This window comes from Acipenser ruthenus, chromosome 29, assembly GCF_902713425.1.
Source record: "Acipenser ruthenus chromosome 29, fAciRut3.2 maternal haplotype, whole genome shotgun sequence".
In the NCBI taxonomy this organism is placed as follows: Eukaryota; Metazoa; Chordata; class Actinopteri; order Acipenseriformes; family Acipenseridae; genus Acipenser; species Acipenser ruthenus.
The window spans coordinates 3093236-3120595 of NC_081217.1; the positions used below are offsets into that span (position 1 = coordinate 3093236).

The window sequence follows — 27360 nt, forward strand, 5'->3', positions numbered from 1 at the left end:
GCTTTACATCCCTGCTATCAACATGCCATAGCCTTTACAGCTATGGCTAGCAGACCATGTCCCGGAAAATCCCTCTCCCAGTATTCTTCCTACTGCTGGAGAACAGAAAAGGTTCTGAGAAGGCTCGGACAACAACCTTCCCATGGTCCAGCAGAAACTCAGGACATATTTCACTCCTTCTTTCATCCTCTGAATGACTGCTGAATTGGCTTCTGAGTAACAGTTATTTTTTAACTTGCAGTACAACTGCTAGTCACCAAGGGCATTGCAATGATATCCTTTTTTTTTTTTTTGCTTCCTAGTGGCGACATCCCTCATAGCACGCAGCCTTTATGTTGCTTGTCATCTTGATCTGGTTCAATTTGTCTTCCCAGTGCCCCAGAATCTTAATACTTTCTGACAGCAAATCCCTCTTTACATGCTTTTGTATAAGAATAATTCTCTTGCTATCGATTTTGGATTCACACACATACACAGTTGACTGGTAGTGCTCTAAATATTTATACACACGTCAATCTGCCAGAGTAATGTATTATCCCTGATCAGTCTGTGGCAAACCTACTTATCAGAGGCATGACTTCATTCTTGCTAAATAACTGGGCAGTTTATGTACCTAAATATTTACTGCATAAATATTTAGTGTACTGACTTTGCATTTTCTGTTCATATATGAGATTTATTCTGGGTTACTAATCGATACTGTAAACAATTTCTACACTCACACACACACGATGTAATAACTGCACAAGTGATTTACAAGTGAAAAGGGAATTTCCTTCACTATTTTCTGACCATCTTTTCACCTGAAATCCCACTACTGAGTCTTATTTGATATTTTTGAGTCACATTTCTAATTAATGCACACGTCTATTTGAATGCCTGATCCACACTATCTGAATTGGTATTCATGATTAGTTAAATCAGTTGTAATGTAATTACAGTTATGACAATACAATGGCATTTTAAATGACATGTGAATAGTTAATACCGGACGTTATTCCACTTGCCTTAAACTGCCTAGATAGGTACTGTATTCATTAAAGCCAGTACAGGCAAACTCAAAAGGATCATGTGCTGCTTCCTCTACCTTAATCACACCCAAGGACTGAAGGAAAGAAGGACCCAATTTTAACACATTATATCTCTCCTGAACTGCAATGGTCAGGTGCCAGTCATCGTTTACCTCATTTTAACACATTATTACGTCAATGCACTGAAACACTGTTGAACGGATGCTTCTCAGAAGTACAGTAATTGGAACGAACTGAGTGGGCAAATCCATTCTTTACAGGAGCGAGACAGAGAGCCGGCGTGTGTTTTAAAAGGAACAGTTCGTTCTCATTTTAAAACACTTAGCGAGTAGCGGAGTAAAGGTTAGAGGTGGTGTTTAAAGCTGTAGTGCAGTAAGCTGTAGTTTTTTTTTTTAAACTTTTGGACAGTAAACCAAGTATACAAAAAAAAAAAACATGCTGATGGAGTTCTTGCTTTAGACAAATACTTAATACATAGACTGCGGAAGTGATTTCTTATTTTAACATAAAAACCGTAAGATTCACGGTGACAATGTACTCTGTTAAAAATATAATGGGTATTTACAATGTGTATGCATTAAATAATCACAGCCTGCTGTTCAAGTATCCACATTTCTGGACAGTATTAGTGCACGGCTACTGTACAAAACTTTACAAGAAAATGAAACTACTCCTGTGATGCAAATGTCATACTATTTACAACGCACTGTGCATTATTATCGTATTTACACACTATGGAAAATATCCAGTCATTAACACCTTGTTCGTGGACACAGCCATATCCTTGAAGACCACTAACAGTCCAAGTTCTATCAAGAGACATTTCACCCATATTCTCCTATGATTTGCCTGTTTAATATCCTATGATGTTTGTTCTGAACAGCAAACATTACTTCTGAAAAGATGTTAGGATTTACATGGAGGCCGTACCCATCCTAATGAGAGTTGAGGAGTCTTTTCAGAAGCACGAGCAATGTTCGAAGCAAAAACAGCAACACAGAACCATACAGAACTTGCATAATAGTGTATTAAGCAGGTACGAAAAATGAACATGCATACAATAATGACCACAGACAGATCTGAAGTCAATAAAAACACCAATAAAATGCTTAGCCCCTGGCTGAAAACGCAAAACCCAGACTATTAGTGCCTTAGAGCCACCGAGACACAGCAGCCTTGCTAGTACATTGTTTCCTTAATGATGTTGCTGGAGAAGGTTTGATTGCTCGTGATGCTGTTGAAATGCCTGGCGAGGGCAGGCCGCTTCCTCTTCCTCCTCCAAGGCAGACAGAAGTAGCTGAGCGTCGACATGAAGATCTGCCTGTAGTTGGCCGACACCAGGTTATAGAGGACAGGGTTGACCGTGGAGCTCACGTAGAACAGGACGTTGGTCACCATGTAGAAGTAGTGGTAGAAGTCAAAAAGAAAGCTGAAAAATATCAGAAGGGGGACCATTTTATCAAGGGCTGCCTAACCCTTTAAACAAGAAATCAAGCAAATGACAAGAAATCAGATACAAATGTGTAACATTGAAAATGATTGTGGAGCACTGCAGCTGAATGTATTAGAAAAAAACAAACAATTACACTTTAAAACATCTGTTAGTAAAAGCTTCCAGTTTCTGATCAGCAAAGTTTTTCCTAGCCGTGCCTATGGGGACATTATCAGCAACTCTGCTTCTATATGATTAAATACCAGGCAGTGTTTTTTTTTTTTTGTCGATGATTAATGTTACTATCTTGATCCACAGTCTGATGCAATTTTAATAGCTTTTGAAGGCACATTCTCATTTATACATTATACACATCGATCTGGACCCAGATTGACAGAAACCCTTAAACCACGACTTTAGCTGTATCCACTGGAAAGAGTTACGAGCATATAGCTGTCAACACCACAGAAAACTGCTACCTTTATTACCTTTACTGTGATGCTGCTTACACAGCTGTTATAGAAACTGCAATGCACGCTCTGCCTTAATGATTTCCTTCCAGCACACACTGCCAGCTGTGTTAATTCATGCATGAATGCATGCCTTACACATGTGATAAACATCACTTGTTACAAAAGAACATGGAATGAATACGGCGAATCAACTCTGCATGCATTAACAGGGCTGAATTCAAAATGAATTACTTCAGAAAATGCATACGATATTCAGTTGTTATTCCTGTGATTTTGCCCACCACTACTGCCAATTAAGTCTCTCCCACCTTCATCTCTTCTAGAGGTCTCCAGCAGTAATGAACTCCCTGCTGTCTGCAAGTTTGCATTACACTCTAACATGTCTGTACAGGTCAGAAGACACCTCTTGCAATAAAGCCTGAGATCTTTAATAAACACAGTGGGACTTTGTTCATATAAAGTGGCCTTATCTTTAATACCTACAGGATGCTATTGCACTTTTTACACTGACGCAGAAGCTCCAGATAACACGACCAGCAGGAACTTTATTGGAATCTGTGCAGTCTGTATGTATAACTACGTCAAACCCAGACAACAACAGCAGTTCACTAATATTTGGATGGTCTATCCTGCACAATTTATACTGGCGCGCCATTGCTTTCTGAACAGGGAGTATGTGTGAGATCCACAGACTGCATTAGTTGCGGGAACCTAGACTGGAACAGCAGGTTAAATGGCACTCGGAGAGAATCTTGCGACATGTTATTGCTGCACAAGCAAGCCCTGTTTTTTTAAACTAGTTGAACTGTAACAAAAGTGTGATCAAAGTATTCCCATTCTATTAATCTTGCAGATGAACCCTCTATAATTAAAAGCTTCTTGTTATCAGCCTTTATTATTTAATGAAAGGTTTCTCTCAGGACCCTGTTTAATAGGATTATCTTTGAAAAGAATGAGGTCTTTGTCCTTGCAGATTACTATTCTTTTGTGAAGATGCCTGTTCTGTTGTTCAAACGGGATCAGTGCTCAAGCCCTGCTCTTTGTGACCACTTCAAATGAACATCATTATGATAAACTTCCTGTTGCTCCGCTGGTCTTCTTCAAATTCGATTTGTTCAGCTGCTGTGTCTTCTAATCAGGCTAACTCTGAAGCCTGAACCCTCGCTCTGAAAATGATTTAGCCTTAATGAGTGCTAGCAAAGGCTACTCAATGTTCCACATCTCTGTCAAAGCTTCATCAGTCCATGTGTATGTAACGCCACTAAAAATCAATTTTTAAAGAGCCGTGCAATCAGAGATGTGTTTATTGGTCTGTTTGAGGAATGCAAGGTTTCATCAGGGTTTTTAATGAAAACACACAGTAAAAAAAAATCGAAAAAAAAACAAAAAGAAATTGACAAAATGTTTTCTTCCTGTTATTTTTAAAACTACTGTAATTGACCTTTTCTGATTCAAGCTGGATATATGCTGATGCATGGTGGGATAAATAAATACTAGAGAGGTAAAGCATATTTACTAGAGAGGTGCAGTAAAGCATTTACCTTCAACATTCCGTTAGCTTCCCGTCTCTAACCCTAGCAAACAGTTGTGGTTCACACCAGCATCAGACGCTGTAGCCTTGCAGGTGCACTCACTATCTGTACGGACTCCCTAAAACTCACTGCATTCTCTTTCATTGACTTTCAGTCTTTCATTCTACTACTCCTTTTTGTTCACAATGACATCTAATCGCTCGTGCAACTTTCCCATGGCTTCACATCTGCCAACCAAAAATACAGTACGCAAATCTTACACAAGGTCATTCATTAAAATGATTACACATTGCTGTGGCTTGCGGCCAGTGACTAACCAATTCGGAAAATCATTTAGGTCAGCACACACTATACTACAGACTTTCACACCAATCAGTTAAAACAAGCATTCACTCGTCCATTATTGACCTCCATACTGACTCGTCCTAATCTGTGTTCAGGACACAAACCCTGACAAGGAGCTGCACTTGGGGGAGGCTGATGAGCTCTGAAGCACGCTTCCCTTCTTCAGTTACTGATACAAACCCAGATCACTGAGCGGCTGTGATCACACAGTGCCTCAGACCCAATCCAGACCACACACTTACTCTGTCCAGTCGGTCACATAGCAGTACATGAGGCGCCGAATGTGATACGGAAGCCAGCAGACCACGAAGGCGACCACAACAGCCCCTGCAGGAAAAGAGAACACGAATAAAGCTTTTAAAAAATGTACCGTTAAAACCACTGCGACATTTTCAAGACACGAGCCAATGGAGAATATTGAAAAGCAAGCAGGAGGCCGTAGATGGTCCCTAGAATCTCAGTGTACTACTGTAGCTGCAGACATGTCTGCTGAGTCCTTCAGTCACCTCATTGTTATACAAGCTCAAGCATTGGAATGTGCATGAAGCATTCTTCACAAAGATGGTCTGCATATGGAGCACCCTGAGTGGTTGGGCGTATCAACAGGGATGCAAATCATTTTGAAATGTAATGTTGCTGCTGCTATATGAGGTACCCTGGTGCTAGACTCTAGCGCCATAGCGCTAACTTTGCACCCCTGAGAAATATGTCTTCTGGCTAATAAATGATTACATTCAGAAACCTTCAATTTTTCTGCTCTTGGCTGTAGTTTCACATTTCAGGAATACAAGTACCTTGTTTTCCATGCCACCACACAGACAGACACAGTTAAATAAACACTGTACTGCACAGCCTGCATCTATTTGCACTCCAGGAAACCTGAGAGGCCTCTTTGTTAGAGAGGATACACATTTCTGTTCCTTAATCAGCCAGCTCAGGTCTGTGAAACTATCAGGGAAAAACAACAACATCTTAACCTTCTTCTGGTGCCACAACCCTCGGTAGAGGTTCAAAAAGAGCACACATGAATTAGTTTAGTTAATATCACACTGGCCTGGGGATAAGTCACATTGACATGGGGGTACCGGAGGGCATCAGTTACATGAAAATTCATAGATTCAAACATGTGCAGCACTTGACAAACAAAACACAGCGAGGCACCACTCCACTGTAAATTAGGCTCATTCCTTCAACAAATTGAATATTTAAGTATTAAACAGGTCCATGCAGTGCTTGGTGTGAGATCGTCGGCTCATTAGTTAATTTTTTGTGCAATGAAATGTTATATTTTTTATATTTTTTAAGCAAGAGAACTCAGGTGATTTTTTAAATTTATTTTTAAACTAGATGATTACTGTAATTTGAGCAATAAGGAACCTTTAAACCGATCTGAATAATTGCTAAACTAATTCATGCATCTTCCATCAAAAGCAATTTTCCATCCTGACACTTGAAACTTGAAAGTAATAATAATAATAAAAAATCAATGTTGCAAAAAGGTATTTACTGCATGGTACAGTATATGAACAATGGAAGCAGATGCTGGCACACAAAGTCCCAGCGTTATTCAAAATCCCCAACCGGATCAGATATCAAGGTCATTTTAATTTATTTTCCAATTATTGGCTGATCAAAGCTGTCTGTTTTTTAAATAACATTTTTTTTTATTATTCTACCATATGTGTTATTTATCTGAAATCAGCTGGGCTGTGAAGATAGGGCAGATTGCGGAGCTCATTTTAAAACAGCGAGAGTCAGGATGTTTGTTTTGGAAGGCAGGTGTCTGTGCCTGGAGGGAGAGCACATTAGATTGAAAAAGTGAGAAGTCAGGGGTGGATGGAGTGAAACACAGGGTGCACAAGTAATCGTGAGTAATCGCCCGCAAGGACAATCGAAGCCACAGATGATGGAAGCGAAGTGGCTTCCAACTGCTCCATTCATAGCAGCATGCAGCAAAGTGAATATGGCATAATTCGAGTTGCTAAGGCAACTTCACTTGGCCTTAGGTTAGAATGATATAATGATAAGGCATGGGCAGAAAATAAACTGTAGTAAGAAACAAACTGTAGTCACGTATGCTCTGAGCCTACTAGAGTATAAAAAGCACTTATAGAGGCGACACAGACAGAGAAGCTCCCAATACCTCCAGATCATTGGGACCATCAATGTAGCATCTGAGGGCTGTCTCCAGGGTTGAGGTCATCCGGTCAACTGCCTATCTCTGTTAATTCTAGTGGCACGTATTGTATCTAAACAATAATGTTCAAAGTAGAATGTAATGGTATTTGGAACTAATAAATGACAAAGAATTTAAACATGGTCTGGTCTCATCCTTATAGCGTAACAAAGTAGCTAATTCCATGTATACCATAATTTTGAAACCTTACCATTATTAATAATAATAATAATAATAATAATAATAATAATAATAATAATAATAATAATAATAAATAACTCTATTGTATTTAACATTGGCAACACCAGTACAAATCTACTCTCATGGGCAGATGTAATGGATTCAAGAAGAAGACTGATCAAATGTTCAGAAAGGCAAAGGTAACATTTACTTTCCCTGGCCAAAGACACTCTAAGTGACACAATCAGATATCTGTTATTCGTAAGGTTCAGCCTACCAGTTGACCCGATTGCCTCAATCACTGTTCATTCAACATCAGATGAAAAATAAGTTTGACATCCCTGCTGTAAATTGTCCTTAATAGCACACCTGCCTCTCAGGAACAGACTCACTGAGCTCCAGTAACATTGCCGCCTGCAGCTGGCCTTTCGAATAGGATTCTGTTTCAGCACAGAGCCATCAGCAAGACTGTTACTTCTGTTTGCTTGTTTGATACAAATCTTTTGATGAGCCCTCCCCTGCCATTCTCCAGCAGTGGTTCTGTCGTTTGAATCCATTCTCGCAGCCTCCCGTACATGTGTGAAGGCACCAAAGGGTTATGCAACAGAAGGCACCCTCATTTCTATCATTTAGTAGGATTCTTCCCGGGTTACTAGTGCAAATTATTTCACCGCACAGGTTTGGATTACAAAGCATCTGGCAGAATTACACCCATTCAGCATCCATCTGTTTCATTTGGTATTTACAGGAGTTTCCTTACAGCAGTTGACATAATTGTATCTCTACGGGAGGGAAAAACAAACATCACACTGTTAAATTTCACTCGTTAAACAAGCATATTGTCTTTTAATGCAGTGAGTGAGTGTTGAGGTTTGGGAGCCTGGACATGGTTTGGAGCCTGAGCTTGGTAAACCTATTGGATTCCAGTTCATTTATTCTACAAAATGTACATCATTACCACACATTACGTTAGACCATTTTGGTGCTTCTATCTAAATGAATTGTACAGCCATTTAAAACAGCAATTTAACAAGAGCTGGGCAATCTAAACATGAAGTCCTCAGTTGTTGTTGTTTTTTTAAGACTGGTAGTTCTTGGAAGATTCAAGTCATAGAATCTTATAAGAAGATTCCAAATGATTGCATAAAGCTGAACAGAAGATTCCATTAGCATGCTGTTAAGACAGTCATCAGTCCCCTTCTTAAAGTGCTGTCTTTGGAATCCGGTAACACTTTACATTAAATGTACTTACACATAATTACAATGGCATTGTGTATAGTTACAATGCACTTCATGTATCTTTCTACATGATATATGTAAGCACACAATTGTATCAGAAAAGGGTTAGGGTTATATCATGCAAAACGATTTACACATTAAGTACATTGTGACTATGCATTAAAACATTATAATAATGTGTAAGTGCACCTGTATTTACTAAGTAACTACAATGTAAATACACAGTAATTAGAGACACTTAATGTAAAGTGTGACCTTCCATTTCAAAAGAGTCCTGTACGTTTGTGAAGGCACCTCATGTATTTCCATTCTGAAAAATGATTTCTGGTCTTTTTTTTTTAACCTGCAGCATGCTTTAAAATGAAATAAAAAGAGGTTTGCTTTCACATGTGTTCCTTTCACTAATGCACATTTGAGACTTGTGCTATATAGTGACTGGAAGTGAGTGACGGGTAAGATAAGGGAATGATTTTGTTAGATAAGCTCTTTAAACATTTGCTTTGAAAACACATTTAATTATTTTCTATCCTGTTAAGTTTCAATGAAGGCAACTGGGATTAAAGCGGGAGCCTCGCGTTCTCTGACATTACTGTATTATCCCAGATATCTGTAACAGACTGATGACCTGCGTTAAAGATATATCTTGGGCAGCAGTGTGGAGTAGTGGTTAGGGCTCTGGACTCTTGACCGGAGGGTCGTGGGTTCAATCCCCAGTGGGGGACACTGCTGTTGTACCCTTGAGCAAGGTACTTTACCTAGATTGCTCCAGTAAAAACCCAACTGTATAAATGGGTAATTGTATGTAAAAATAATGTGATATCTGTATAATGTAAAATAATGTATAATGTGATACCTTGTAACAATTGTAAGTCGCCCTGGATAAGGGCGTCTGCTAAGAAATAAATAATAATAATAATAATATTATCTAGAGCTTGCAAGGTAACCTCGATGAGATTCGTGTTTACTCTGTCAGCGCAAGCCAGCCAGATTAATGCTGACATCTTGAACTGCGAATGGCCACTGGAATGAATGTGGCGGCTGTGCGTGGTTTTGTTTTAATAAGTTGTCATCCATTTAACACATTGACAATACACTTAGGAGAATTTATTTACTCAGGTTTCCAAACGTGAGTTGTGCTTAAAGACCCATAAGTGTGACTACTGCATGTTATTTGTTATTTATCTTTTCTCTCATAAAAAAAAAGTGTTAATTACATGTCAGAGTAAAACCCTTGATAAATTTGAATGCCAGCCGTCACAAAGTAAGTTGACCTCATTGCGGTGTTTGTTTGCCCCAGTACGTCCAGGGAGAGGTGCTGCTATTCTGACGAGACCAGAAACCAAGAAGCTGTAATCTTGGTGGATATTAAAGACCCCAGGGGACTACTGCAGAGACCAGCAAGCGTGATAACCCCCCGTGTCTTGGCTAACATCCAGCACTGCTATCAATCTTCTGTACAAGACAACCGAATTCAATCTCAAATCAATTCAATTCTCCAGACCTCTGTTTGGGGGTCTGGGCATCTCTGTAAATATGATGTGATTTTCTCCAGTGCAGCTATGCATTCTCATACTTGTGGAGTCTAACAGAACGCTGTTAACTCTTTGTCTACTGCAGTGACTTAAAAAAAAAAATGAGGCTAGATTCACATAGCTTTAAAATAACTTCAATTTGCTTGCAACGCCAGTTGCCGTGTTGTTTACTTATTTAAATATTATACATTTAGAACAGCAATTATTATTATTATTATTATTATTATTATTATTATTATTATTATTATTATTATTATTATTATTATTATTATTGTGTTTATTAAACTGATTGAATAACTGGGGTTTCTATCAATCTAAACTACTTTATCAAACAGTGAAAATACAGAACCAGAAATATCTGCCTTTTGTCATACAGGTTTGTCAAGTTGATTCACAGTTCTCTACAGCACAGAATAATTATTTTCCAACTCTATCCAAGGCCTTTTTTTTTATTACACCCTCTAGTCAGTACTATACAATTTTTTCACCAGCAGCTGCATCAGTGTTTAACAGAGCTATTTATAAGTGGTACATAATAGCAGAGGACTTGAATGACGTGGTTTAAATTGTACAGGACAGTGGCAGAGAAGATTCAGCCACACTCAATGGTTTTCAGACACTTCAGGAGAACTTAACCATTAGTGTGGTGCTGTACAGAACGATCAAGAATCAGCTTGGTTGCAGGCAAGAGCAAGTGCTTTTTTTGACTTGGGTAGTTTCTTGAAAACAAACAAATCCCTGCCTGAAAATGTGTATGTCTAGGGCCTCGGGTCTACAGTGTTAGCACACCCTGTGAAAGATCATGCCGGTTATTTCTGGTTGGCAGTAAAGTCAAAGAAATAAACGACAATAAACTTGATTAACAGCAGCACTAGCTGATGCTGGTTCTGAGCACTGTATAGGCCCCTGAGTTCATATATATATATATATATATATATATATATATATATATATATATGTGTGTGTGTGAGTGTGTATGTGTGTGTGTGTGTGTGTGTGTGTATGTGCGTGAGTGTGTGTGTGTGCGTGAGTGTGTGTGTGCATGAGTGTGTGTGTATGTGTGTGTCTGCGTGAGTGTGTGTGTGTGTGCGTGAGTGTGTGTCTGTGTGTGAGTGTAACAGAGTAACAGTGAATTCAAAAACAGCAAGCAGCTCTATATCTAAGGAGAATCAGGATGTTACAGGATACTCACCAATCAATCACTATACTTCATGAAAAGAAAAGCAATTGACAAACTGAAAACTCACTATTTGAATAATTAGTTACACCGTTTCAGGGCCCGTCTTCTTCAGATAGCATGGCAGAAATAGCCGGGCAGACTGATGTTGTTGTTTAAGTTTGAAAGTTGCACAGTGACTTACAGATGAATATTCTATATATACAGTATATACTGTATACTGTACAATAACAAGGACATGGCATTGGATAATTTGACATAATTATAGTATGCATACAGTATAGTTAGCTTGGTATGTGTTGTGAAGAACAAGGACTGGAAGGAGAGCACTCACGTAAGACTTTGACCCCATGTCTAAGAGACTGCACTCGGCTGGGCTCCACAGAGACGCTCAGCATTGTGGGATGTCCTCCAATGGTGCAGACCCTGCTGTCCTGGGCAGCCTGTTTAAACATCTGTATGAGCTGATTGGCGATAATGGTGTTCAGCACAGAGATCACCACCATGGGGAATACGAACGAAAGGAAGGCGTTAACCTGGTGAAGACAGTGCAAAGACAAAATGAAGCTCTCAGTGTCATTTCAATAACCTTCAGAACAGCATACAGGCTTGACAGAACATCCTAAACTCTGGACTAACCCTTATGAAGGGTTAATGATGTGAAAGCATGGTTAGGCACAGGCAAATATGGTAAATTACACGGTAGAGCGTGGTAAAAACCCTGTTAAAAGGCTGGTGTGTATACTAAAGAGTATATGCATGGTAAAAGCATGGTAAACTGCAAAATGACTGTGGAAAACATTTCCAGACACAGTACAAGAGTGCTCCCCATTTATTATATTTTATATGTCACCTCTTAAAGACCCTTTACTAACTGGAGAAGACAGCTGTAACTTTGAAAGCAGGGTAGAATCAGTAACAAAGTAGAAAAATAAAAGATGTTGCGATCAGTAGGCTGGATTTGACGCTCCCTTGGGGATAGGAGAACCGCGGCAGACCTGTTGGCACAGAGGTTCTCAATGCCTGTTTTATAATTCACCTCCTCCACCCAACTCTTAGGTTCGCTCAGCAGCTGTGATGAATGTGACTTCATTACAAACTGAAACTGGCCTGCTAACTAACTGATTGTTAATAATGTTGAATGGCTGTAATGACTAAAAACTTGATTACTCGCTTACAAAACGAAATGTTCCTGCAATTAGCGGATGAGGGTGCACTAATTGTGCATTTAACGTCAATTATTCCTGATGAGGCATGCTTGTCAACATTCTTCAGGCTGTTTTGAAAATTGTGTGAGTTTTTGACATTCACACTCTGAGCTAGTTTATTGGGCTACTCTTTAAAATAATGGTTGCTATTCCTGTGATGTTCCACTTGAATCCATTCTGAATTTGTGGCCATTTAAAAAAAAAAGATCTACAGGACTACAAAAACGATTTGTTATTCAGATGTTTCTCCCATGCAATCCTATGAAACCCTGTTGAAATTCATATGAATTTCCGGCCGTTATTTTAAAGTGTTACCGGTTTTTTGTTCTAGTTCTATTAGTTAATAAAAGATGAAGAAAAACAGGAAACAACAGCAGATAAACAACGTTCTCTGTGGGAATTAATTAGAAATGCTAATTGTACATTTTGTTTATTAAGGTTAGTTTACGCTGGCGTGTTGCTTTGATCCAAGATGGTCCCGCTGTTCTTGGCATTTACATCAGCCTAGATTTGCAATACTGATGATGCTATAAATATTCATAGAGCTTCTTATTATGCGAGTGCTTTTGTCTGTTCTGTTTTCTTAATCTCGACATAGATACGGTGGGTCACCTGTGCAAAGAGCAGGGCAAGCAAGGGAAGCACCGAGAGGAGGCAGGGATTCAAAGGGAGGTACTGGCACTGCACACCACGCCACAACCATCATATGACAGGCTAAACTAAATCACGAAGCAGCTTTTATTTGCAGTCTGGTTATTAAGGGCCTGAAGACTTTATTGGTCACCAGTTAAGAGAGGGAAGTGAATGCAATGCTTTACCATACTCCTGTGTGCTTTATCTGCCAAACCTCCCCTCCATAACTATCACTGGTGCATAATTCAAATCGATACGGAAATGGAAACCCATTCGAAGAGGACCATTCTGAGTAGTGGCAGGCGGTTTGTCATGGTGATAGCGTGGCACTGTTTCATTCTTACACAGCAGCACAGCTCAGCACAGCACAGCTCAGTACAGCTCAGCACAGCTACCCACCAAAATACTGAAGAGAAGAAACTTATCCTTGGTCTTTTATTCTTGAAAAGTTTCTCTCCCTTGTGTAACTGTAATGGGGGGGGGGGGGGGGTATTCCGTTATGTCTAATTATTGCTATAATCCCTGCCTGCCAAGACCCAGGGGTAATAAGCTGCATTAGAAAGGATGCTGTGGAATGAGGTTGCAAGCTCGTAAGGAGAGCTGGGATCACTGGCAAATTACAAAATTACAACTCAGTTACACAAATCATGCGCTTAAGCTTCAATGAAAAAATGCATGCAGATCACAAAGGTTATCTAAAAACTAAGCCGTAATCAAATTTCAATTACTACTTTGACATTGAAATAAAAAAAAAGAATTGAGCTGCACAGCAGTTTTTCAATTCAGAGTAACACCTTATTTAAATAGCTTTTTAACAACTGTAGCAATTACTATACACTAATTACAATATCTTAGTACAGTGCAATTACAATGTAATTACTGCCTCTTAAAACACTTGTACACCTTCAGATTTAAGCCCAAGCCTACTGAATATTAGTGTCATAACAAAAATACTCTTATCATTATGCAATGTTAATACTGTACTGTATTTATAAACAATTACATTATTAGGGAATAGTTGGGTAAGATGATAAAGCACCAGAGAACACTCCATAAGGTACCCCTATGGTGTTAGACTTTATACAACTCATTGTAATCCAGACGCATCTTAAAAGAGGAGAGGGATATTCTGTTGCCATGTTTTAACAGCAATTCATTTTTCTTTTTTGCAAAGATAAAGGCAATCTGTCTTAAAGAAATTACAATTATTGCTTCAGTGTAATATTAACAAGAAACGGCTTATTTAGTTGTTTTTTGTGTTGCTTTTGTTACATACCGTTGAAAAGGCTTTGGGGCGTTAATTAAAATGTGCCTTGGACAATGCACTTGCTTGGTAATCGGTCCCACAGTACAGCCATTCCAGCTAACAATGCACTTCAAGAGATGGCTTAGCTATCTATCAATCCCGTTCTGCTTATCAGGGACTTTAACAGAAGACTGCACACATACACACATTATTTTTTAAAGTCAATTTGTGCTAATGACGAAAACAATCACTGAATATCCCTTACTTCAAATTAACTGAATTTCATATATATATATATATATATATATATATATATATATATAAGATGTAAATCACTAAATTGTACCCTACCATTCATTTTTTTTCTTATGTTAATCTAACATACAAATGACTGGTTACACCGTTCAAATGGAGATTAAAGCTTTGCTCTAATTACTGTAAGTGCTCCTTTTCAACAGAATAATCTTATTCATTTTACTAAGCAATGTGCACTTCAGGAAATTAGCATCTGGTTCCCCAGAAGGTGAATACTGGTAGTTACTATGGATGACAGTATAGAGCACACAGTATTTAAAAAGGTCCAGTGCTTACATAGGTAATAAAATAACTGTGCAAGAGCAGAGGCAGAGCCAAATTATCAGACAGGTAAAAATAATTATAATGGTATAAAAACTAGCAAGAAAATACCCCAAGCTATATATATATATATATATATATATATATATATATATATATATATATATATATATATATATATAAAGATAATTGTCTCCTTTTAAAAAACAATGTTAATGAGCAAGACATGTCACAAGTTGAATGGTCCCCGAAATGTTCTCCTTTTTCTAGGAAAGCAGCACAACTGGGCATTACAGGGTTAGGAGAGTTCGTATCAGCCACAGATGCTCTTAATTCTGGCTACATGAAGATTTCTTTCTTTTTTGCTTCCAGAAAAGGATGTCATGGATGAATCTGTGCTACATGGATGCCTTACTTCAGCAGTCTCACGTATGATGAAGACAGATACAAAAATAGATGCTTTGGATTTACTTTATCCGTTTATTAAGAGCATTCATATCTGTGATTGCTTATTCGTGGCGACTGCTGTTTTGAAAAGAGTTATTTTAGCTCATTGAAGTATTAAAAAAACACACACACTACTGAAATACCTGTCTCGCAACATGGCATTAATATGTCAAACTCCAGTGGTCTCCTGAGCTGCTGGAATCATCAGTAAGGCTACAGACAGAAATGGAAGCTGCTTTATATTTTCAGAAAGGAACTAGCCATCAAATAAAATGAGAGCTCAGGGAGAGACAGCAGCTTCAATTACAGCCTTTGCGTGGCGATGCAGTGACATTTACACAGTGGAGTTATGGGTTCTGATACTGACTGTCAAGTAAGCAATAAAGATCATATAAACCTGCTAAGGGAAATGGCTCTGTCTACAAGGCTTTAGTAGGAAAGGGCGAACGAAAACCTCAGACACCAGATAATAAGCCAATCAGACTCAGGGTACAGTAAGTCATTAACCCAGAAACTATTCATGTAATGATGGCTCCTTTTAATACACCAAAGCAAATCTAGTGCATTAACAACAGACACACCCTGTGCTATGCCAGGTGGCTGTGGTCTAAGCTCACAACTTGCTGTAGAACACAGATGAATCAATTTTAAACACTTGTTTGCACCGATCTACCACGCCAACAACAACAAAGTGTTCTTGCATACCATCTGTGTTTACAGAATATTCCATTTCTTACCTGTCTAAAGCTGAGGGAACGCAAAGCCACTTTGTGGCTTGGAACCTGGTTTCAGGAGACTAGGTTTCCGGCCCCTGCAAGGCACACAAGGGGAGGCTTTACTCCCTGGAGTGCTGTTCTCTCCATGTTATGTCTGATCCTTTATTAGAAGAGCAAGAGGCTAAAAGTGTTACTGCGCATCGAATTAAAATCAGTCTGTATCTGGCTAAATGAATCAATACAATGCACTGCAATCACCCTAACTCCCGTTTCAGTCTATTTTATTTGCACAAGAGATACACTGAGAGGTATTTACTGTATACGATGATCCCAGAGTTAGCAGACACAGCACAGTTGTTGTTTTTAAATAAAGAAAGTGTATTGTACTGTATGTATGTGTATATATATATACACACTGCTGTGCAAAAGTCTTAGACATGTTGCATTTTTCTACTCTGATGCATTATGAACATCAACAATTTACTCAAAGCCTCCACTAGTGTTTTCTACTATTATAACAACCTTGACTTGCATAAAGAAGGAAAAACATTGAGTGAAATTTCTTGTTAGTCTTACTTTAGAATCTGTGATGGAGAGTTTTTGATGGAGGTTATCGTCGGAATGTTCTCCTGGCAGGATCCACCTTTTCTTCTTTGTTTCCATATCAAAGGCTTTCATGGTTTCAAGACAAGGTGTTGCAGGAATCACACAACCTTTTCCTCTTGTTTCCAGAACTTTGATCTTTGGTTGTTTTCTTCAAGTTACAGGGGCGATTGGCCCTTGAGGAGCTGCAGTGCTTGACAGCAGAACGAGTCCGTGGGCAATTTCAGAAGTAATTGTTCTCTAGCAATCTAGGAAAATTGAGCACACTTATAGTGTAGGTGCAGCATGCCGGATTATTAGAAAGAAATGAGATCTCACTGGGGCTGCAGTTGCAGGTTTCTTACATTATCCAGCAATGAATGGGAAGTAGTAGGTGCTCAAAGAAAACAGGCAAAGGTGCTGTACAAAGGATCAAAAGTTATACAAAAGTGAAATCTGTGGACATGTTACTTTGGGGCTGATTTAATCCACCTATACCAGAGCATTGTACAGCACCGGGGAATCCCTATAGATTACTTCTGGGAATAGTCCCATGACAGCCCAGGATGGTGGTAAATTTAATCCAAGGTGATTACACTGTGCTGTAAAATTCTCTAAAAATAATAAATCTTAGTCTTAGGTTCTGTTGATCAAATCGACGTCCCAGCCTTGAACCACTTGTTTCTAGTGATTAAATAGTACAACTAACCTAAGACACAGCTTCAGTAGTTTTCTGCTAATGAAGTATGTTGCATGTTAAAACACATGGTCCTGGGACTCATTTCAAACTCACTGAAAACCTGAAATGGGAGACTTCAAAAGAGCCATATCATGGAATACAATGAGCCATAAGTGGATCAATAGCCATCCATGGCCAGCCCTGGTTCAGATTATTAAAACAAACCCCGGTGTCAGGTGGCTGGAATATGTGTGGAAGACAGTAATGCAATCTGATCTGGGTTTTAATTGGGTTCAGGTGGCAACAACGGAAGGGAATTTAATTTAGAGCGTATCCGACAGGGCAGTGCTTGTCTCTGGGTCAAGGAGCAGTATTTGCATTTGCTTCCCTGCCGTGTTCTAAAAGCAATCCTGTGAAGCCAGGGGAATGTTTTTCAATTCCAATCTCATTACAGATGCCAATTAGATCAGAATGTAAGATATGACATCCCAACTAGCGCAACAAAAGAACTATACAATCATGCATGGGGGCAGCGGTATTACTGTTGCTGTGTATCACAAACTCTACAGTGGTTTACCCTTCAGTCACAGCGTGTATAATTGTACCATGTTACGTTTCCTATCTATGTATACACATTTAGAATTACTGTGTCTGGAATATAATGTCTGGAATATATACTACAAAAGATAAAGCACTTCCCAGCACAGCGGAACGCCATTCAGAAACTCCTTGAACATGAAAAGCGTTCAGCACAAAGTGACATCTATCATACCCCAGCACACTTTCAATTTCCCTTTCCAGAGTTTGGGGAAAAGGATTGTATTGCAGATGGGTGCTTGAGTCTCATGTCCCTCGAAATGACTAATGAGATATATTCTTTCTGCTGCATGTATTTAACAGAGAGGCAGTAGCCCATCGAATCAATTTCTAATAGATCATAAAAACAAATCATTGATATTTCAGATGGTATGCATACAGAGCAAAAAAGTGTTCCAGCGTACCGCAGCTTTAAAGCGTTGAACGATCTGACTGCTTAGCAAAAGCAAGAATAAATCAGGACCATTGAACAAAAAAGAGCCTATTTTCCACTTTAGTTAATACTATTGTTTTTTAAATCGAATTATGCATAACCGTATTGAGTAAACTGTAATTGGTATTACACAAAGAGATGATTTACAGCTATCCTCTAAACCCCCAAGAAAGGCATAGACTGTAACAATGAGACAGAGTAATTCAAGTATCAGACCTTTTCTACAGCACAGCAGACCCTGACGTATCCGTCGCGTGCATCCCCGTGCGCACTTGTTCATTTTGACTGGACCTTTTCAAGGCCACTGTGATTGCTACAGTGTATTTTGAAGGGGATCCTGACTTTTCTGGATAGCTTTAGATTGACACATGATTGATACACATTTGGGCAAGATCTGACTAGTCTGCTACACAGTACAGTTAACTCTGAGCTCTGTTTCCATCTAACACTGAGATGAAGCTGATAGCGGATAGAGACATCAACGCGGTCTGAAGCGTGACTCTGACAGTATGCAATCTAGAACCGAGAAAGTCTGGCTACGAAGCAACCTGGCGATCCAATCAATGCGAAGGGCAATTGAGTCAAGTTTGTACCCATTCAGTGCCATTCTCCTCATCTGAGGAAGGCTACATTGTAATTCTTTTGGAGCATTTTTACTGGCATCTACCTGTTATTTAAATTCTCTGTTTAACTGTATTGTTATGATGACTGTACTCTAATCTTGTTAACTGCGAAAGTCTAAATGTAATGTATCAAATTGCATAATTACAGCTTGTGTTCTGATTTCTTTTAAAGAAACATTAATTTGGTACTTATTGCAAAAAAATAAACATGTACAATCGGCAGAACAGAGGACTGTGAAATACTTTCAGGGGAATATTGGTATTCCCAGATCTCCCGGGCTTTGAGGAATGGGTCAGTGTTACAGTGGCTTGTGGTGTGATGCACGTCTTCTAATGATAATGCTGCCCCCTGTGGGTGAGATGAGGCTATAGCTATAAGATCAGTAATCACTCTGAAGCAGATCTCTTTATTAATCACCCCAATGCTTTAAAGGGGATGGGGATTTAACCTTAATATTCCTCGTTAAACTCATCAATGAGGATAAACAAGCAAGTAGCTTCAAGTCCTTTTTGTTTGTTTTGACAGACATAAAATAATCTCAAAGTTTCAGAGAGTTATTACAGAAGTGAAGCGAGTGAGTCAGTGAGCAAACAGAATAAGAAGGAAAACACATATAAAGGCAAACAAATATATACATCCTGTCTTTCTCAGCAGACAGAAAAGCGTCAGGCGGTGAGTGTAATTTGATAGACAGTTAAATAAGTTAGAAACACTGAGGCCGGCACACTCTCTCTGTGACTCTGAGAGGGGGGCCCTGTGGTGGAGTCGATAGGGAGGGTCAGGACTTTAGGGGACAAAAGCAAACATTCTATCAACTACAGCTACTGGTTTAATTCAGTAAAAAAAAAGGCTGTGTTGACTTAAAGTTCTCTATTTGTGTATGTTCACATTCTGCAAACATGGTGTATTACATTTTTTAAATATTTGATAATATTTGTTATAAAATGACAGGTGTTATTATTATTATTATTATTATTATTATTATTATTATTATTATTATTATTATTATTATTATAGTAGTAATTGTGTAAAAGGAGATTTAATGAAAATTCAGAAGCACAGAAAGCAGTATTTATTGAGAAATATTGATTTCCTGCAAGGAAGTCTAAAGCTTTTCTTGCTGAAAGTGACAATCATCCCATATTTCTTATCATCAGTAGTTTGAAGCCAGTTTATAATCTTCCACTTGAAACTTTTAAAGCATTAGCATGTATTTTTCTTACTTCTTTCAATTCTCAAACGGAAAACTCCCTGCTAGGCAAGGATTCAATTTTGAGGCAAATTGGTTTACAAACAACACAGCCCTGACTGACAGGTGGTTATGCAGTATCAGAGACACACACGGGTGATCCTTGCTTCATGCTGATATGCTGGAAGTAAAGCCAAGGTAAACTAACCCACCAAGCTGGATTGATGGTTCACCCTGGAGATTGCATGGTGGGACTGCATGGTGATTATTAAGGTACTTGCTCCTTTGGATGGTAAACTGACAGATAGTGATCGGAGAACAGGATTGGGTTCTGTGTTGGTCTCAGAAGGTGCACATTTTCATAGCACGTTATTGTATGTCAATCGCTTAGGGTCACAGTGTGTCAACCTTAGAGGCTTAATTCCAAACACTTTATCTCCAGACATGAGGCTCCTGATTGATTAAAGCTGCTTCACAGCAAGCAAAGTTAGCTTGGAAACACAATAAGTGTCTGTGACTACTGTGCATTTATATAGTGGTTACCTGGTAAATACACGTGTACTTACACAAAATGACAATGTTATCATGCAGAGCTACAATGTACTTCATGTGTAAATCTTTGTGCACGATATATGTAAGTACACAATTGTATCAGAAAAGTGCACATGTATTTACTATGTAACTGCTATGTAAATACACAGTAATTACAGACACTTAATGAAAAGTGTTACCGTCAGCTTCATGTAAATGTTGCGGTGTGCAATTGCAATATTCACTACAGCATGCTCTCTATTCACCACCTACACCTTAGAAATATTCCTTGGAAAAAAACCCTTTTTCGAGTGTAAATGCCTATGTACAATACATGTTTCTAATGGCACAAGCTGCTAAATGCATAGCAAAGTGTTGAAGAGCAAAGTGCATGCATGGTAAAGCACAGGGCAGTATAAGCATGGTGAACTGCTACATGTAGCAGCAAGAAACTTTCCTTTTTTGTAAGCAATGACAAAGTGAACAAAAGTCTAACTTATTCAGTAATGTGGAGCTTTAAGAAATGGCACATAAAAACATCTGACTAGATAATAACAGCATTTGCGCCAATTCTCAACACTGCAAAGGTGCCTTACAATAGGACAAATTGCTGAAACCATTTTCATTTCTTTTTTCAATGTTTTTTAATTGCTTAATCTTTATTTCTGAGGCTTTAATGGCACCTACCATCATTTAAACAGTTCTAAAATGACAGAAATCATTTAATGACAGAATAAATCGATACAATGTTGCAAAGGCAACAGTTATCTGACACCTCTAATAAACATGTCTCCCTTTACAGGCACCAAAGGGGTATATTAAAATTATTACAGAATGGTTGATGTATTCTTCTAGTGAGGCTGACCTACACCAGCGGAAATGACTTTACTTTACTAAATGATCTAAAACTTCGGTGTTAAAAGCGAGCTATTCTGACATGCAGCGTGGTTTGTTGTGGAAAGTGTCCAATAGATGATGCATAATTCCGTCAAGCCCATTTTCTCTCTCATTGTTTTAGATTGCTGCTTTCCTGTCATGTGTTATTTTTTTAAATAATATACAGCACACTGTTACCCTTTAGTTTCTAACACTTTACATTTTGTGCAAGATGCAGAATCTGGTAGCCAGTGATGACCTGGATTAACGATCAAGAGCTGGAATACTTGACCTGTACTGGTGCCCCCTCTTTGCAAGACAGCAGGACCTCAGTCTAATGTCCGAGCTGAAGGGCAGCACCTCACAGACGAACATGTTTTTGAAGAACTCTCCTAGTCACACATTAGGGTTATTACACTGTCGTGGTTGTTTTTTTTCTTCACTGCATACAGTACCAGCATCTGCAACAGCGCATAAGAGCCGCACTTACTTCCTGCAGCAGCTGGGCCTCGTTTTGAGCTTTTATTCCAAAGCACTGAGATAAAAAAGAGAACCTGGAATCTCCGAAAGTTAACTAAAGCGCCTCTTCAGTAATATGCACTGGAGTCAAACTCCCAAGGAACCTCACGGACCATGTTGGTCTCTGAGACATCACATGTGAGTACTGACCCACCTGCTAAATTCTAACGATATCACAATCCAGGCTTGTATGGCCTCATGCAACCAAGACGTGCAGGCTCTTCATAGGCAAGGAAATCAGTATGAACTGAGTATTTGAAACAGGCCACTGACCTAAACCAAAAAAAAAAAGAAAAACCTGGCTTACGTTGAACTGTTCCAAGAAGTTTATTCTATTGGGACAAACAACATTTAATGCTTGCTACTGTCGTTGTAGCTGCACTTAAAATGCATTAGAGTGATGTTAGCACAACATGACGTAGAGTGCCAAAAAATGCACCAGGGACCTTGCATTTTCTATATCCCCAGGATGATGTCTTTGCTTGGAGGGAAGTCCAACCTTCAAAAGTTTCTTTACATCATTCTTCCGTGAACTATGGATGACGACAGGCCCCCAAAGGGTTAAGCAAGGGTTAAATAGCATTTCTGTTATATTGTGCATCATACTGTATGTTGGCTGGACTCACCCTGCCCTCCGACTGCACCACTTGACATTAAACAACGTGGCTCTCTATGATGTCATGTGATGAAGAGCCCTAGGAACACATTGACGATTCCGTTTTCAAAATAGCTGTTCCAATTTATTTAGAAATATATACGCATCTTATTTAGTTATGTGAAATATTAAAATAAATACTTCAGGCTCCTTACTACATTGCAAGGACTCCAGTGCTGTGCACTGTAAAGTCTGCAGTATTGCACACTTCCACACATACACCTTCTCCCCAACAGCACACACAGGCCATTGCTGAGTTTGCTTTGAACAGTTACAATAATTCAGATAGTATTGATCGATCTTGACTAAAAGCAATATTGCGTTTGACTGTTTCTGATTGATTTCCATGGAGAGATCTATAACTGGAGTTTAAGCACCCTTGATTTTAACGGTGCGCCTCACCGTGAAATTACTTCCAATGGGCACCATAAAACAGATTTAAACACTACCACAATATCAAGCAGCCATGCAAAAAAAGTGATCATCATCTAATGCCATTTACAGCAGGCTTGGAAATGGTGTGCACGGCAAAGTGTCACATAAAACAAGCCCAGCTGAAAAAGTATTCAGCGGTAAGGCTCAGTAATTTACACTTGCTACTGCAGAACAGGGGTGGCCAAAGTCAGCCCTTCCACTCCTGGTCTTTGTTCCAACCCTGTTCTAAATTGAACCAATGAAGCCTCCATCCAGACCCTGAAGCTGTTCATTAGCTCATTTTACATGTTAAACCTGGAGTGGAATAGCCCTTCAGGACTGGGATTTCATTACAAATAAGATTATTATTTTATGTTATTGTTTTGCCTAAATACTTGATCCCTTCCCTTAAAGTGCATCCTACTGCAAAGCAAAATTAAACTCTCCACAGCCATTTACTGGGCTACAGGTGGTTCCCTCTGCTGGGCGTTAATATAATTACAATGCAAGCCATTGTTAGTCACTTCTTTGGGTTTCTGTACGTCACTGAACCTCAATAGGTTATCTCTGTGACTCTTCCAAGTGGCTCTACAAATGTTATATTACATTCATAATGAATTAACAGACCGCTGAATAAAACCCAAATGGATTGCATGTATAATAAACATACAGTACTGTAATACAGGGTAATGACTCGCCTAATCCTTTCAATATTTTTATCGCATAGATACAAGTGAAGATTGTGTTAAAAGCCATTGATTGGGTTCAGCATATCATGGGTTCTAGTTTTGCTTGTGATATTATTAGGCATTTTTATAAACCAACACATGATGATTCTTGCTTTTGATATAATTACGTATTTTCATAACCTCTGGAACAATCTTCTGCCTAGCTACAACTGAGACACCATGAATATGTCTGAATAGCTGCTAACAAAATGCTTGTTAATACCACGCGGACGTTGGCAAGTGCTTATTGGTTTAAATGGGAAAGCCCCACTTCCTAATTCTTTAGTATAAGGATGCATGGAAATTATATTTCCGGTGTCAAGGAAGCCTAGCAATACCATCTCTGTACCAGCGCAGAATGCCATGTGTTCAGGAAGCCATGGCAACTCAGACCTTCAGCTCTGTCGCATTGGAGCTTGGAAAACCACCTGTCGAGACCTGGAGATTGACCTCTGTACCAGAGCAGTGCAGGAAGCCTTAGTGCTCAGAAATTACACCAGCCGAGGCCTGCCCTGTGCGGCGTGTGTTCTTTGTTCTCGTGCCTGTTTTTTTTTTAACTTGATTTTTAAAAAAACTCTTTTGATTGATTTCGAACCCATCTTACACACACTTATTACTAGGTTCCCTGAAGTCTCTTGCTATGCAACTCCTACAGGTGAACACGTCAATAAACCCTATTGATTAATCCCTAGCCTCTGGCTTGCAGCTCCTAATTCACTTGCTTGCAGACAAAAGCGAACATGTCTTTGAAGAACTCTCCTCGTCACACATTAGGGTTATTACACTTTTGTGTTTTTTTTTCTTTGTGCATCACAGCTGAATGCTGCCCATATTGTATTAAGTTCAGTCAGAGATCCACTAGCTCCCTAGTGCTTTTTGCATCTGCTAATGCTTGCATAGCTATTGTGGCTCACAGCTTACGTGGCGTTATGCCAAAATGTCAGACTGAAACCCTCTGTTCAGAAATGGTTCAGCTGCCTAAATAACCTGGAATTCTATGAGACACAATTGAACAGTCTGTACTTTTGAACTACTGTCTGATCTTTCTGAATAAAAAAGGATCTGAAATGTTAATTTGCATTAAAATGCAGATGCATCAAAATGATTAATTAAAACTTTGATTTTAATTCGGCAGATTAAACTGAAATGCCACTTTCTCTTTCATTTAGAAGAATATTATGTTTGCAGTTTAAAAATCCATTGAACACAAGCACCCCTTTATGCTGTGTACAGCACATTGACAGATGAACTGTTATCATGTCACTATCTGATCAATACACCTCCCACTTACAGAATGCATTAACATCCCAATTGACCACCTGGAGTACAAAAATGACTCTGCAATCACTGGAAGAACAAAGCTTATTCTTCATTAAAACATAACTTCTTATAACCTTTACTTCAAAATCAATATCATGAAGAATCCTGCTTAAAGAGTAAGTAGCGGGGTTCCGAAAGATATAGCGTTCCACGTCCCCACGTGGTGCTACAACTGTTTAAATAACGTACCTGTCATTTTTCATTTCTTTGTGAACATCCTGACAACTTTTTATACTTTACTTTAAAGTCTGTTTCAAAGCTCTTTTCAAAATGTCTGCTGTAGTGCACTGATAGTGTCAGGATTATTGCCCAGTTATAAGCAGAATTTTTTTTTCAGACCCTACTACTTACTCTTTAAGGTACATATACATATAAATATATAAATAAACTGGTGCAATCTCTGACAGCGTAGATGCAGCACAGCAGCCATGAAGGTCGGGCAAATGAAACAATTCCAAAGGACGGAAAAGTATTAAAAAACCAGCAGCATTGCGAAAACAGGAAGAATGCAAGCTGGTCACCACGACAACCTGTTCTTCTGAAAGTTCTCTGTCACACAGCAATCTTCCCAGCATTCTTTCTCTCAGTAAAGTGCTTCAAACAGATGAGTAATCCATCCCCTGATAAGACAAAGTGAAATACACTGGAAACTGCACATCCTGTCTCTCTGTGCTGCCCAGCTACTTCAAGTGGTACTTCCACTTCTACACAGTTAAGGTTTTATATCAGGTACAGTACAGCTTAAAAAATGACTTTGAAAGATCATTTACTTTTTTGTATTCCTGTTCATAGTTTTAAAAGCCTTCCCATTTTATTAAAGGTGCTATAAGCATTGCCCCCATAATAAATAACTTTATTTACAGTATATGTATTGCAAACTGAACAGTGAAAAGGTACTGTCAAAATATATGTTTTAACCTTTACATTCTTACATTTGCAAGTTTTCTTTTTTTTTTTTTTTTTTTAAATCACACCTGTTTCTTTAAATGACCACGTACTGTACACCTGAAGCATATTTGGAATGTATGCGTAGTTTCAATAGGAACTCGTTATTTTTTTTACATGTTTACAGAGTTCTTCATTAAAAAATGATTGCTTGCATATATATATATATATATATATATATATATATATATATATATATATATATATATATATATATATATATATATATCAATGACAGTAAGATGGCCTCTGGAATACATTCAGTGGATAAGTGGAATGTCAAGCAGTGCCACATCTACTAATAATATATGAGACATATACAATCGTGATAAAGCTGATTTTATTTTAATGTGCCGGGGTATGTCTGATCCGTGTGCAATAGTATTATTATAGCAATGTTTAACATCATTTAAAATTACAGCATGATAAAAAAATCAATAGAGAATCCCTAGTCTAAGACCTGAAACAGCGATACCAGGAGGAACCAAGCCGCGCCCTCCTAAACCCCTCAGCGTGGGAAGCGCCCCGGTTTCTGCCGCGTTCTGCACTCACCTGTAGGACGGTCTTTGCCATCGACTGGTCCACGATTGTGGTGCAGATTTTAACCTCTCTGACATAGATTTGCCCCATGATGAAAAGCATGGGGATGGCCAGCAGGAAAGAAGCCACCCAGATAGCACTAATCAGCTTCTTGGTTCTGCTTCTGGACATCATGCTCTTCGCTTTGAAAGGATGGCATATCGCCATGAACCTCTCCACGCTGAGGCTGGCAATGTTGAAAGCCGTGGCATAGGTGCACGCGTCTCTCAAAAAGTAATAGCCTTTGCACACAGCGTTGCCGAATGCCCAGGGGTTGTGAACCCAGATGAAGTTATAGAGTTCTATTGGCATGCACAGAACTAGAATGAGGAGGTCGGACACCGCCAGGCTCGCCAGGTGGTAGTGCACGGTGCTCTGCAAGTTCTGTAAAGTCTTTTTCTTAACTAACGTGTACACCGTGATGGAGTTGCCCAGACACCCTATTAAAAAGAGACCGATGTAGATCACAGTGACCACGACTTTGGAGTAAATGTCCGTATTCACGTCCAGGTCGTCCTCCAGCTTCCCAGTCGTGTTGTTTGAGCTGAGTGATGATGAGGCATTGGTTTCTGAATTTCCAGGGTGCTGGAAGTCCTGTGTTATTAACTGAAAGTTGCGCGAGGCGTTGTGCACCGACGACAGAGGTAAATTGAGATTCATTTTTAGTCAGCCTACAAATAAAATAAAATAATAAAATAAAAAAAATCTGCAACTGAGACAACTTCAGTGTGTGTTGTTTGGTTACA

General features: G+C 39.0%; 1 protein-coding gene across 1 annotated transcript; it reads right to left on the reverse strand.

The window, feature by feature from the left end:
• Positions 1-255: 255 nt before the first annotated feature.
• Positions 256-27360, reverse strand: LOC117964457 (neurotensin receptor type 1-like). The gene is made up of 4 exons (XM_034907920.2): positions 26588-27360; positions 11452-11653; positions 5056-5140; positions 256-2460 (listed from the first exon to the last, which is right to left on the reverse strand). The coding sequence occupies exons 1-4, from the start codon at positions 27272-27274 to the stop codon at positions 2211-2213; spliced, it is 1224 nt and encodes a 407-aa protein (XP_034763811.2). The 5' UTR covers positions 27275-27360; the 3' UTR covers positions 256-2210.

What these genes read in the sequence shown, in the direction of transcription:
- LOC117964457 (XM_034907920.2), bottom strand. Translation starts at nt 27,274, where the DNA reads ATGAATCTCAATTTACCTCTGTCGTCGGTGCACAACGCCTCGCGCAAC. An exon ending in ACATGGGGTCAAAGTCTTAC is followed by an intron (nt 5,141 to 11,451) that starts GTGAGTGCTCTC and finishes CTTTTCCTGCAG; the next exon opens with GGGCTGTTGTGGTCGCCTTC. An exon ending in TATGTGACCGACTGGACAGA is followed by an intron (nt 2,461 to 5,055) that starts GTAAGTGTGTGG and finishes GATATTTTTCAG; the next exon opens with CTTTCTTTTTGACTTCTACC.